Raw genomic sequence first — 14,760 nt, 5'->3', positions numbered from 1 at the left:
ATGCATTGCATGGCACAGTATGTGTTCTGTAGGTACCCGTACCATGCTCCCTTCCTTTTCATGATCACCTTTATGGAAATAAGCATCTGGAATCAGTGCCCCGTCTATTTATTTTGTTCCTAAGTGGAAAGAAGACCATGAGATCCATGGGGGAAAACAATAAATTAACCACAACTTATAGTTCTCTATTAAAGTACAATAAAAAGTAAATGCATTGTTAATCATGATATTCCCATATGCAGATAATATGCAAATATAAACATCAAGTTTTAGACCATGGGAATTAATATTATATGCTAAAAATTCCATACTATCAAGAAATGATGGTTTTAAAAATAACTCACCGATGTGTTCCTATTTTCCCGTTCCCCTCTCTCCCCACCATTTTCATTTCACGGATCAAGACTTTCATAAGCAATATGGCAAAAAAAAAAATCTGAAAATTTTCTATCATTAAAAATAGTTACATAGTTTGGGTTGCCTGAGGGGGCTCAGTCGTTTAAGAGTACAACTTCAGCTCAGGTCATGATCTCACACTTCGTGGGTTTGAGCCCCGTGTCGGGCTCTGTGCTGACAGCTCAGAGCCTGGATCCTGCTTCAGATTCTGTGCCTCCCTCTTTCTCTGCCCCTCCCCTGCTCACAGTCTGTCTCTCTCTCAAAAATGAAGATTAAAAAAATTTTTTTTAAAGATAATTACGTAATTGAATTATGTAGGAATGCTCAAGTTTCTTAAAACATTGCTGAAACTGTGTCTTGGGGTTTAAAAACATGCAATTGTAATATGATCAAAATATATTTTAATTGTGGTATTTTTGATAAATATATTGGTAGAAGACTTTGACTTGCCACTTTGTCTTGGTTCTATATATTGATATTTATTTTCTCGAGCTAGTGAGATCTGTGTTCAGTCTAGCTTTAACTTCTTCCCTGTTTTGATATCAGATTATTTAAGTGTGAATTGTTAGCGTTTTCATTCCTTCTGAACTTCGTATTTGGCCATGAAGATTCTTCAGGACTGCAAACTCCCACAGCTAAATTTTAAGGAAACCAACAATAGTGAATCAGATTCTTGGAATAGTCAAGTTATTTTAAGCAATTAGTGAATTTCAGAATTTAAAATAAAAATATGCTTGAGGTTTTTTTTAGACATATTATTCCTAACTCTACCCCAACCCCACTGTGGAAAACAGTATTTTTCAGAGAGGAAGTTACTTCTTAATCTGCAAATAAGAAATGTAAAAGCTACCATTCTATTAGGGAATATATTCTGAAAATAATCAAATTGCATTTTATGTAGTCAATTAAATGTGATACATGGTTGGTTGAACTTGTTTCATTGTACTTCTGGATATCCCTTCGTATAAATGTGTATATGTGTGTATGTATGTTTGTTTTTACTCGTAAAACCGAAAGAAGCATCCACAATCAAGCATGGCGTGTTACTTGCGGTCACCTGTGCACCCCTTGGAAAGTACAGGTGGCTCATTTAGAAGCAGCCATATTTCATACTGTGTGGCTGCCTGTAAATGGGTTGCCCTGTACTAGCATCCCGTTTTCCCAGAAGTCCTGACGAAGGACATAAGACTCCAGCTTGGTGAACTCTTCCAGCTGCCTCCTAGAATGTGTGTGCATTCTGTTCTTCTTAAGCACTTGGTGATGTAGTAGGAACACTTCCAATTAAACTGTCGGCCCTAAAGGGCAAGGCTGTGCCTGTATACTGAAATAGGATTTAGTATCTTGTGAAATATATTATAAATTAAGTGTTTAATATGTGTGTATTGAATGGATGTCCCATTAAAATGTAAGATGTTCACTGCTGTATATTATTTGTCTTTCTGTACAGATTGTGAGCTCCTGGTGAGCCAGGACTGAGATCAATTAATTTTATATTTCCAGTACCTAGGAAATTATCTGAAGTACAGTAGACACTATAAAAAGATGTTAAAGAAATGATTTAATTAAATAATGCCGTAGATAAGAGAAGGAGATTTTCCAGATATGTTTTCTCAATAAAATTATCTAAATCATCTTTTTTTTTTACTTTAATGCCCATTAATATTAGGTCAAAAAAGGAAAAGATTATATTAGGATATTATACTCCCAATGTATTTTATCAATCCAATGAAGTGTTACTAGACTAAGCTACTATATATAAATTACTAGCTTCATCATCACATAGAAATCATAACGAAAAGTACATTTTATGAAAATAGTATTAATAGCTTATATTTACAATTAAAGTACTCTTTTACTTCAACATTTTTGCTTGAAACTTAAATGTAGAGGACTTGGATAATCTGAACGTACAGAATGGTGATGCCAGACAAATACTAATATTAACCGCCTGACTGTAAGTTTAATCCTGTATGATAGGAGCCAAACTTATAAAAATTTAGAGAACTTCCTATTAAAAAAAAAAACCAAAAAAACAAAAAACAAAGCATTCCGAGGCAGCTGGTTATTAGCTCATTTGGTTAGAGCATGGTGCTAATAATAAAAAAAAAAAAAAAAAAAAAAAAAGAAAAGAAATTCTGTGTTCCTCCTACTATTCTCTCCAATATAAAAAGTAGTGAACACCCGAAAACACAAAAGTAATCAGGAAAGGCAGAAAAGCGACAGAAAATAGAGATGGGGAGGGACAGCTGTTAGGGTTGTGGTGGTGTCATCCATGGCTTCCATATTTCTGTTGCTGATGTGCTCATGAAGGTCTGTGGCTACTCCTTATCGTGTCTGATTCCTCTATTGGACAGGAAGCTCCATAAGCCTTTCTTGTTTCGTGCCCTAAATATCTTAAGAGCATGTTTATTTGTAGTTATTTGTAGAAGAAGGTGTTAATGAAAGGGTTTCTTTTCCTGGATCATACACTGGTTTGTTATGAGATGACATCAGGACCCGACGTGATGTTTCTCTTCTCCCTCAAAACCCTCGTGCGAGCTCTGTTCTCTCCCTTGTGTCACCTCTCCATCACAGCCATCCCTCTGCTGCCTCTACTTGCGTCTCGGGCTCCCCTTGCATGATGACACGTTTGCGTGTTTTGCACACACACGTGACTTTACCCCGTGCGCTGCCCTGTATCCCACTGCTGCAGCCGACCTCAGTGCTAGAGAAACATCTTTTAATTGTTTCCTGTTTTATTCCCTCACTCCAGTCCGCACTCCATATTGCCACTGATTCTCTCTGAAATATAAATACCTACAAATATCTGTGTGTCACTTCCTTGTGCACACACCTGTTTCCCCACCAACATCGCACTGCAGGCTGACTCACTCTGCACTCCCCGCGGCTGCAGGATAGCCCTTCCCTGATTTTTACAGCAAAGCATCAGTGAGATGCTACCGGAAATTGTTCTCCATCCCAGGATACACCATGTTCTTCCAAACCTCCACATAATAATGAAGACTTTATCTGGAGACTTCTCTTCTGGTTCTGTAACCGCCAATGTCTACTATCCTTCCGGAACAGCTCAGTTTTATCTCTTCTGCAAAGTTGTGTCCCACCTTCCTCTTTCCTTCTGTGCCTTGCTCAACCTTCCCACAGACCTTTGCTGTAACAAGCATCATATTTTTTTTTAAGTTTATATTTGAGAGAGAGAGAAAGCCCAAGCAGGAGAGGGACAGAGAGAGAGAGAGGGACAGAGGATCCAAAACAAGTTCTGTGCTAACAGCAAAGAGCCCAGTGCGGGGCTCGAACTCACAAACCATGAGGTCATGACCTGAGCCAAAGGTAGATGCTTTGCCGACTGAACCACCCATGTATCCCTCTTACTGTTTTCAAAATACTTATTTTTTTTGCTGTGTAGGTAAGTAGACCATGGACAAGAGGGCCCTGTTCTGTTCACTTCTACTTACAGTAACTAACAAATTCCCTGCCTCATAGTCATAGTAAACATGTCTTAAAAATTTAGACAATGTGCTAATTATAAGTTCTTACCACAGTGTATGAGTTGCCACCGTCTTCACCAGTTGGATGCATTTAAAAACTAACACAGAGTAAAATGCCCTTGGCCCACCCTTTCCCTGCCCTGGTGTAGATGCTGACCCTGATGTGGCTGCCAAGTCCCCATCCTCAGTTGTAAATAGTCTCAACAGGCACAAGCCGTGTGCAGTGGTAAACATCAGGGAGAAGGCGGACAGTGCAAAGTGCTTCACGAAGCCCTCCCGGAACTCGTATTAACACCTTGAATCACTGTATAAACTCCACGCGAGGTCAGAGGATATTCCACATTAATGGCTCATTTTGGGTCTATACAATATGTTTAGAATTACAAAATATTTTAGGATTGACTGCAAGAATTCTTAGCTATGATTACCTTACTTTATGGTTTGTTAGTGACATATTTCGTGAAAACCAAGATGGTTCCAGAGAAGTAGCTACTTTGGCTATCTGATTTTCACTCCGGACTTCAGCGGGCTTTTTGATATCTCACTCTGGAGCTCGGGAGTTCATTTTTCTGTTCAAACGTTTTCACCATCCTGTTGAACACTGCTATGTGGGGGAAATTCTCAGTATCATCTCCCATAATGATGAAATAACATCAGTCATAAAATAATATTGGGGGAAAATAAACGATAAAAAAACTAGCTGATAGAAAAAAATCAGTTTGAAACCAAGAACAGTTGTAGGTAAAAACCAGCACTGATGTGTAATTTTGTAAATAATAGCTTAAAACTCCAATGCAATGCAAGTACACATACTTCATCTAGAGTTTCATTCTTAAATAATGAGACTTGGGTTTAAGAGCAGGAATCCAAACATTTCAGGAAATTCTTCATCAGTAAACTTTACTTTTCAAGTGAACCACCAAAATAACCTGAAACAGCGCTCTGGTCTCAAGCAACGTTTCTTTCCAGATGACTGCAAATCCTTTTAACTCGATACACGAGCGATACCTTGCAATATGACTAGGACCTACCTCTGAGCATCACACGAGCACAACTGAGCCAATGATTCTGGAGATTCACTTTGATACACAAGTGCTTTGGATGACAAGCATGTTTCCAGAACAAAATATGCTCACAAACTAACGTTTTACTGCACTTCTTTTTACTGAAAGCAAATGTGAAAGCCACGTCCCTTTCTGTGTGTTTGTGTGTTTTGTTTGTTTTTGGTTTTGGTTTTTTTGGGTTTTGCACATGGCAACCTTTTCTTAGATTACTAAGGAGATTTTTACCAAAAGGTACATTATTCAAATTGAAATAATTGTCAGGTAAAGTTAAATGATGGCAGGATTCTGTGAATATTTGCAGCTTTTTCAGTTGTGTGTAGGAGAAGGTATCAGATTTGTGAATGAGGAATATGCTTCTTTCTCAGTTGTGGTTCTCAAAGCTCGCCTACACGAGAAAGCACCTTCTCAAAAGCTGTTTAGACAGAGGCTGGGGAAATTCATGACTGCAGCCCTCATTCAGCCTGCAGGCACAGAATGGATCAGATCCAGGGCAAATTCTTGTCTCACGCAAGTGCTTTATAGAAGCACAGGGAAGATAAGAACTAGACCAGATACTTGAGAGTTAAGTGGAAGTCTCTTATAATGCTATTATTTTGTTAGATGCTCAAGATATATACCATTTAATCCTTAAAAAATATTAAGACTGGGTAAATACTGTAAAAGATGTGGAGAGGTCATTTCCATCTGCCTGATGTTTACAGCCTGTTTTCCCTGGAACATTTAGTCCAAAGCATCTTTGCTACTTATATGACCTCAGAAGAAATCACAGGAAACAGACACAAATGGAATTACTAAATAAATTCAATACCAATCACAACTCTTAATAGATAATGTTTTGAAATAAATAACTGGTTTTAATCTTTTTTAAAGGTTCTGTGGCCTAAAAGAATATACAGAACCAGTATTTGCTACACTGATTTCGTGCAGGCTGGTGGCTCCAAGACAGGAAGGGACATCTCCATATTTTTAAAGTCATCACCCTTTAGCAGTATTAAGATTGGTCATTATAAAGTGTTTCCGATTCAGATTAAAATGGAAATGTCTCTTCTTTGGAGGAGTATCTTTGAGATCTAAAGATAAATCTTAAAAATACTTTTTGAGGTAGTTTTGATTAACCACAGGAAATTTTTTTTTCCTGAAATAGTCATGGAATTCATCAGGGAGTTTTTTGCTGCTTCAGAATGTTGCTGTTAGACATCAGTGCAACTTATGAGTTCACCGGTGTTTAAAAGCCGTGTTGAAATGTTTTCAGAGGTACAATGATGTTACAACTCCTTAACCACAAAGCAAGCCAAACTCAGTCGAAATGAATTCAGCAGTTTGTGGACAGAGAGCAGAGCGGGGATGTGTTTCCGGTGCTTGTGGACAGACTGAGTCCAACAGTCCCAACAGCGAGGGAAATGTGGGGTTTCTGAGGATTTCTCCAGCCGTTTCAAGACATTGGTCAATACTACTTTCAATGCTTCCTCCAGGAATAAAGTCTATGGTTCCACCTGTAACTGGAAATGAACTATTAAATCATGTGGGGCATTTTGTGTGAACAAAGCTCTCTTTGGTGGACTGAAAATTGGAAAACTGAATTCTGGAATGTCCAAATACTTTTCAACTATCTGACAGGGAAGAGGAATGTATTTCCTATCATGACGTTGGATGGGCCTAGAGGCTTTGGGTGCTTAGTAATCGAGTGCAGGACTTTTTATACATAAGGAATTTCATGATGCCGTTGAAGACATAAGCAAACTTTTGAAAAGCTACTAGAAGGCACCGTAAGAAAGCAAGTACCACAGGTACTGGAGATAGCAACTACCCTTTCAGAGACAACTTGACTCAACTGTGTGATAGGATGTGTTGTGTTGTTTTTTTTTCTTTTTAATTCAAGATTAAATGATATAAAAAGCTGTCAAACGTTTCTCAAAAACAAAACAAAACAAAAAAAAATGAACCCAAAGAAAGCTTGGCAGACTTTTTTATTAGCACATCTTTACTTGTTTTATTATTTGCCCTCTAATGTTCTTTTTTACCTTCCTCCAGAAAGGTTTTAACGCAAGTGGTTAGTTGTAGAGGTTTGTCTGTAAAGCTGCAGGCTAGAAGCTCATGAGAAAGTGCACAAGTCACACAGGAAGTTCAATGTCATTACTTTATCAGCACGGGCACACACCTCTGCCAAGGGAATCTTTTATAACAAAACAGTTCTGTGTCACCCAGAAGCAACTGGTCCTCATCATGGGAGGTCCTAGGCAAGCTTGACCGTTTCCTCGTCCAGGCCTTAGTATTCCACAGCAGGTGCTTGTGTTTCAAAGCTTATTTTAGAAGCATTAGGTGGGGGTCTGGGGGGGCTCAGTCAGTTATGCGTCCGACTCTTGATTCTGGCTCAGGTCATGATCTCACAGTTTCCTGAGTTCGAGCCCCACATTGAACTCTGCGCTGACAGCATGGAACCTGCTTGGGATTCTCTGTCTCTCCTTCCCTCTCTGTCCCTCCCCCGCTTGTGCTGTCTCTGTCTCTCTCAAAATAAATAAACTTAAAAAAAATCTAAGAAACATTAGATGGATCTGCCAACTTTTTCTCCCATTCCGAGTGCCATTAAAGCCTTCACCAAAAGCCAATAAACCATCTGGTCCTTTGTGTTACTGACATCTGGCTTTAACAATCTGATTCTGGATTTTAAACATCTCCACTTTCAGAATATTTATTCACTCAACAATCGTTATAAACTGAAAAGGAATCCCGATTTCTGGTGCTCCTTGAAAGGTCGGAGGCTCGTGTCCCGCCAGGTGTGAATTTCCACGGGACAGGAGGTCGTAACTGTCTCCCAGGGCCTGCTGTCCTGCACGGACTTTGCTCTTCGTTGATAAGCCCTGCATGTCCTTGAGCATGAAGGCTGTCAACTCCTCGTATGGATTCCTTGGCTTACCCGGCGTCCTGGCACAAGGCTGTGGATGCTAGTGAAGATCCCTGGCTCTTGTTGATACCTGGCTTTTGTTTGTCTACTGAATATTTTCAATTTTGTCTTCCACTGGCATTTGATACTTAAATACCTAATTTGACTTCAAAGTAGTGGAACATCTGAGACGTTACCTGTTACAAGGAGCGGGGCCCTCCTTAGGCGTGGCCGCACCTCCTTGCTGGTTCTGTCCTCAGTTCCTCACACCCTGCTGCCTTGCTTTAAAGCACTGCTCAGATCCCCTTGCTTCCAACCCAAGAACCACATAAAGCAACAACAACGAAGACTCCGGGTCCGTTTTCCCTTTTGTAGAAGGAGAAGCACAGGCTAATTAATGTGTAGAGTCTTTTGCGACGCTTCTGTCCCATGGTTGTCTGTCAGACGCAACTTCAGCAGGATACTGGCTTGCTTTCTCCCCGGTGTGTTGGCTGTCTGTGGTCAGATTAGAGTAGTCAAATATCTGTGTGAGCCCTGAGACCCTTTCCCTAAACGCCTGCCTCCCCTTTGTGGCAATTAAAATACCCCTTTGTTTTGCACTGGAATTGATGTTCTCTTATGTTCTTTCCTTCTGGGCAACTGGAGTTAAAATTACAATAAAACCTTGGTTTGCCAGCATAATTCATTCCAGAAACACACTTGTCATCCAAGGCACTTGTAGATCAAAGCGAATCTCAAGAACCATTGGCTCAGCTGTGATCACGTGACGTTCGATGGCACGTACTACTCGTATCGGAAGACATCGCTCGTGTATCACGTTAAAATTTGTTAGAAATGTTTGCTCATCTTGCAGAAGACTCGCAGAATGAGTTAGTCACAATCCAAGGTTTTTCAGTATTTGCATTTCTTAAATAGATCAGAGTTATTGTAAAGGCATAGTTAGTAACGACTAATACTTTATGGTGGACACTTTTAGGAAGAGAGTTAGCAACTTGAGTGTAAATGACCACATGTCATTTTCTCTCCCCTGTACAAAACTGCAGAACTCAAATCCTGATTATATAGAGATCATCAGGGTGGCATTATGTTGCGAATTTATGGATATATTGTCCTCCATGGAAACCATCTCAAATGCAAGTCTGGCAGGCCGACCTATCAAAAATCACAAATCCATCCTTCCTTCCTTCCTTCCTTCCTTCCTTCCTTCCTTCCCTCCTTCCCTCCTTCCCTCCTTCCCTCTCTCTCTCTCTCTTTCCCTCCCCCCCTTTTCTTTCTTTTTTTATTTTCTTTCTTTTTTTCTGAAAGGAAGAAGTCAAAGTTAGGTGGAAGTTAATGTTAACAGACCATGTGGTACATCAAGTTCCCAGCTCTCCTTTTTAAAATGGTCAAAATTTGCATCGGGATACAAGGGGAGAAATGTTAGTGAAGACTGTCTCCACAGATGGCCGTAATATATTGCCTCACATAAAAGCAGTATACAGCTCTCAGTACTGCAGAAGCTAAATCTTCATTTCTGTCATCTATTTCTTTGAGTTTAAGAGCTAAGTTTGGCGAAGTCATTATAGTGATTCATTTCTGGGATTTCCGTTGCACATGGAGTTAGCTGCCCAGAAGCCCCCCTAACTGTATGCCACAGCAGTGTGGCAGGTGGAAATTCACAAGCCTGCCTTCTGTGAGTAGGAACAACTTTTCAGTTTCCCATGACGCTTAAGCTCTTGCAGTTATAGAGAAAGATGGTGTGAAGGTGGGCGGGTCACGACTGTAGGTTACAGTCAGCGCTGGCAGTAAGGACCCTGAAGAGTGCCTTTCAGGCTCTGTGCCACACAGGCATGGCTGGTCCCTCCTTCTGGAGAGTTTGAGCTTGACAGAAGGAATGTGGAAGTAGGAAAAGCTTACAGCTCCATGAGACAAGGCTCTAAGGCTTACTGGAGAATTCAGCATGCTGGCAGGCAACCTAGATTAGCAGACGAGAATTTGGAACTCTTAGGAGAAGAGACTCTCCGTATAATTATGTAAATAGATAAGAACAAATAAAATTGTCAAGCATCACGAGACGACACATGGTTACCAAATAAGTCCACTCGAGACCCACCTGTGTTTTTCCCTTTTTAAACTCACAGTCTTCTTTTTCTTTCCAAGCTCCGGGAGGCATTTGATAACCTACACCATCTCGTCTTTATTTAATGCTAACCTACAGTCTACCGTTACTTCTACTCAATCTTTCCCCTCCTTTCTCACAGGTTTTGACCTAGTAAAATGTGAGGATCCAGGAATCCCTAACTATGGCTATAGGATCCGAGATGAAGGCCACTTTACTGACACTGTAGTTCTGTACAGCTGTAACCCAGGCTATGCCATGCATGGCAGCAACAGTCTGACCTGCCTGAGTGGCGACCGGAGAGTGTGGGACAAGCCCCTGCCTTCCTGTGTAGGTGAGTTGGGAAGTTGGCCTCCTCACTACACAAAAGCATACCTGAGAGCAGGAGCCCCACGGTGCTTCGGAAGAGGGCAGGGTTCTTCTGCTCTCTCTGCAGTGTAGGTTTTTATGTATTTCCAAGATATGCATGTCTTTTTGTTGTTTCTTGTTTTCTGCAGGAAAGGACGATTTCCTGGTACTGTTTTACTGAGGCTGTCTGCACAGAATTACTATTGGAGTTATAACTCAAGTGTTTCGTTGTTTTAGACTCTCGACTTTAATTACGTAGCAGATAATGTCTTTCCATCAGGATGATGCTTGGGAATAAGTAAAGGAAACAAATGATGGAGACGGACGAATGTGATTTTGTTTGGTTGTGTGTATAATGTGGACGTGATGGTTTGGGGGTTTGTTATTAAAAGAGCTGTATGGAAATCCGTGGGCCTGGAGTGAATCCCCTCCTGTTTCCCTGTCTCTCGCAGCGGAGTGTGGTGGTCATATCCATGCTGCCACGTCAGGGCGCATCCTGTCTCCCGGCTACCCTGCTCCCTATGACAACAACCTGCATTGTACCTGGACCATCGAGGCCGACCCAGGAAAGACCATCAGGTACCTGTTGTACTTTGGTTTCCGCGATGCAGTTTTAGAATACGGTCGTGTCTTCTATATTTGTAGTGGAGATAATAGTACATCTGTTATTATCCATGACTAGATTTAAGTTTGTGAGTCAAAGAAAAACGCGTAATGGTGCGCATACAGTTTTGGTTGGCTCACACGCTTACTTTGGTGTTCCTTTAAGAACTTGTGTTAAGCCATCTATAAAAAAGAGAAAAAGGAAGTAAAGGTATCAGTTAGCTTTTGCCGCATAACAAACTGGCCACCAAAGTTTAGTTGCATAAGACAGTGATTTATCTGCCCTTGACCTTGTGGGTTGCCTGGGCAGTCCTGGGCTGGACACGTTTGGCAGGGTGGTCCAGGATAATGTCGCTCAGCTGTGCACATCTCAGCTGGACGTGTCGGAAGGCTGGGGCCTCTCGATACCAGACTGCTGTTTCTTCAGTAAACTAATCACGATGGAACTTTCCCAGCAACAAGAGAGGGCACACTTTTCAAACTTCGCCTTGCGTTACATTTGCTAACATGCCATTTGTCAAAGCAAAGCTCATGAGCAAGATAAAGTTTGAAGAAATACACTCCAGCCCTTAATGGAAAGAAAAGCAAAGTCATATTGAAAAGGGGCTTGCATACAGGGTTGGGGAGAATATGTGGTCATTTGCCATATACCGAAGTTAAGTTTGAGGTAAACCAGGAAAGCATTTCAATCTAAAGTTACACATAGAAATGAAAATATTTACAAATCACTGAAAATTGGGGTACCTGGGTGTCTCAGACGGTCAAGCTCAACTCTTGATCTTGGCTCAGGTCTTGATCTCAGCTTTGTGAGTGGAGTCCCATGTTCGGCTCTGCACTACACATGGAGCCTACTTAAAAAAAAATCACAGAAAATTGTGCAAACATTTTAAAAGAAAATACTCTATTTTAATTGATGGGTCTTGGTTATTATGGTAATCTTTTTATACGGATAAGTAAACCAACAAAAAGTAATCTTTGCAAAGCAAGTTTTCCATGTTCTGGTCAGAAGGCCATGTCAAAAACCACAGCACGTAAATCAAAAAGTAATTTCAAAATAAGTTGTTTCTTGATCATAGTTCTCATGAACAAGAAGAGAACACAGTCCTTTGCAGTGCTTTGTAGAATCATTTTACTGTGTGTTCCTTTATTTTTTTTCCCCTTTCATTGTAGTTCTTCTGAAATCTCTGTACACAATTTACTGTCTAAAAATTCTGCCCCACCCTGGGGCGCCTGGGTTGCTCCGTGAGTTAAACATTCGACTCTTGGTTTCAACTCGAGTCACGATTTCACGGTTTCGTGGGTTCAAGCCCCGTTTCGGGCTCCTCTGTGCTGACAGTGCAGAGCCTGCTTGGAATTCTCTGTCTCCTTTCTCTGCCCCTCCCCGACTCTCACTGTCTCTGTCTCTCTCAAAATAAATAAAGTTAACAAAAATTAACAAAAAAAAAGATGAACAATTCTGCCCCACCCTTAACAGTCCTAATCCACAGATGTCCAGTCCATTCACTGCCTTGTGCACCAGGAAGACCATGAGAGACTGAGTGGCCAATTCAGCTCCTTCTTCAAATAGATGAAGTTGAATCAAGTGGGAGATCAAACACAGAAACTTCTTTATGGGGCAAGTGAATGGGCAGAAGCATTCATAAAGCACTGATTTTTTTTGTCCTTATTCATAAAAGGCACCCTAGCAGACTTAGTACTGTATGTAAAACAGACATAGACCCATCATGCTGCAATTTTATAACTTAGTGACAGTAAACGGGAATGAAAGCCGAGGGGAGATGCATATTGTATCCTGTGATGCTCCGTTCCCTTCATCGGACATCCATCCTCTGAAACCCAAAGCTCTCTTTCACACTGTGACACGAACATCTTGCCGTCTTTTTAAAAAATAATTTTTGAAGTTTATTTATTTTGAGAGAGAGAGAGAGAGAGTGAGAGTGGTGGAGGGGCAGAAAGAGAAGGAAGGACAGAGAAAGGACATGAGAGAGAATCCCAAGCAGGCTAGCTGCTGTCAGTGCAGAGCCAGATGTGGGGCTCGATCTCAGGAACCGTGAGATCATGACCTGGGCCGAAACCAAGAGTCGGACGCTTAACCGACTGAGCCACCCAGGCGCCCCGAATATCTTGCCATCTTAAACTAACATGGCACAAACTATTACCACTTTCAAAGCCTAACAAAAAATAATTCTCATTACTTAAGAGGAGCAAGAGAAGGCATGTCAATCACATATATAATGCAAGATGTCAGTTTATAATAAATGATGTAAAAATTAACTTGTGACCTTGATTAAGATAAATGGTTAATTAGATAATTATTGACCCACTGCGACGAAAATAAGATATATTAGAGTAACAATGTAAGAATCTGTAATCTTTATGGAAATCAATGCACTTTTCCACTGAACTAAATAAAACTAAATATTATTTCTTAACCTTTAACTCCTGAATGCTTGACCTGAGTATTATAAAAGCCATTATACTAGTTTTTATTTTGAAAAATTCTAAGGATATTTTATTATTCCCAAAATAACTTGACATAAACAGGATATATTTTCTTTTAGGGAGATTTCAAATTTCTGTATCTCTTACAAGTTCCTTTGTGATTTGTTTCCTAAGAATTAAAATAAGCATTGTTCTCCTAAATGCAAACCAGGGGATGAATTCATTCTTGGCAGGTGAATCTAATACTTCATTAACATTTTAATAAGAAAAGAGAAAAGGAAGTAATAAAGAATGAGTTGAAGTAATAACAACTGTAGAACTTTTATATCATGGACTGGGCTCTGATGTTTAACCATTAGGATTCTAGGAAAAAAAGACATTGAATACACTAATTTGTTGTTCTGGGGATGTTGTCCTTCTCTTCCATGGCTTTCAACTAGGAGAGTTTACTTTAGCAAATTTGTAAACAGAGCTTTTTGATTTAAGCCATAAAGTCCTTCCTAATAAGGAAATCAAGAAGGAAGCATCAGTATTTATAATTAATTTGCTCAGTCAATGTTCAGCTTCGTCTCAAGATGTTTCTGGTGATTCATCTTCGTTAAGAAAATATATATTGATTTTGGTGTGGCACTTTGGAAAACAAACATAATTAAAAGTACATGATGTACAATTTTAGGCTTTAAATGGTACTAATACTCAGAAAGATAGGGTCCAGTTTTAGCTTTGATATTTGTTGGCTAGTGTCTAAGCTTTAGTTATTCCACTGGTAACTTAGCCAGTATTAACTGAACTGTTTATTTGATAATGAAGAATACATCAGTCATATAAACATGAGTTCAGGGATTAATTTAAGTATTTAAAAAATTCTTCATATAAATGGAATTCATTATTATACATTCAGACTCTGATTTATTTAATGTAAATGTTTTTACTCTCAAAGAATGAATAAACAACAAGATCCCAGAAATTATTTAAAAAATGGTTTCAACACACTTCAGGGCCAATTATTGTTGGACCCATTTTGATTTCACTGAAGCCCTGAACAATTTCTGATTGCCTATTGCATAGCTTTTTGCTCAAGGCAATAGATGACCCCTGAGTGGTTATTGTTGTAGTGCACCCGGGTCTGGAAGAGGTTTGTAATTTTAACGTATATTCTATAAAGCAGTTACCTGAGCTGAATTTAATTAAAAGTCTAATCACAAGACATTGTAGTACATGTAGCCACATTTAGTGTTTCATGTAAACATTTCTCCAAGAGACTCTGTGTATATTGCTGAGCACAGCTGTAATTTATATAATAAAGATAACAGCACTATAAACATCTTCAGCAAGCGCATCGAAGGCCACATTTTACATAAAGACGTGTATATTGTTCGTTGGTATTAATTGCTTTTCTGCAAGTGTAATTGTCTGGAAAACTCACTTTGAAGGTATTTCTGT

The 14,760-nt window shown here is 39.8% G+C and overlaps 1 protein-coding gene across 1 annotated transcript in view; it reads left to right on the top strand.

Annotated features, from left to right (window-relative positions):
- Window positions 1-14,760, top strand: part of CSMD1 (CUB and Sushi multiple domains 1) — a 398,630-nt gene that overhangs the window by 69,323 nt on the left and 314,547 nt on the right. The window contains exons 13-14 of the mRNA XM_032593032.1: window positions 10,067-10,258; window positions 10,725-10,851. Of these exons, the coding sequence (XP_032448923.1) occupies window positions 10,067-10,258; window positions 10,725-10,851 (319 nt within the window). The remainder of the gene's footprint in view (window positions 1-10,066; window positions 10,259-10,724; window positions 10,852-14,760) is intronic.

Source organism: Lynx canadensis, chromosome B1, assembly GCF_007474595.2.
Source record: "Lynx canadensis isolate LIC74 chromosome B1, mLynCan4.pri.v2, whole genome shotgun sequence".
Classification (NCBI taxonomy): Eukaryota; Metazoa; Chordata; class Mammalia; order Carnivora; family Felidae; genus Lynx; species Lynx canadensis.
The sequence above is the reverse complement of the archived record's forward strand: the minus strand, read 5'-3'. Positions and strand labels throughout refer to the sequence as shown.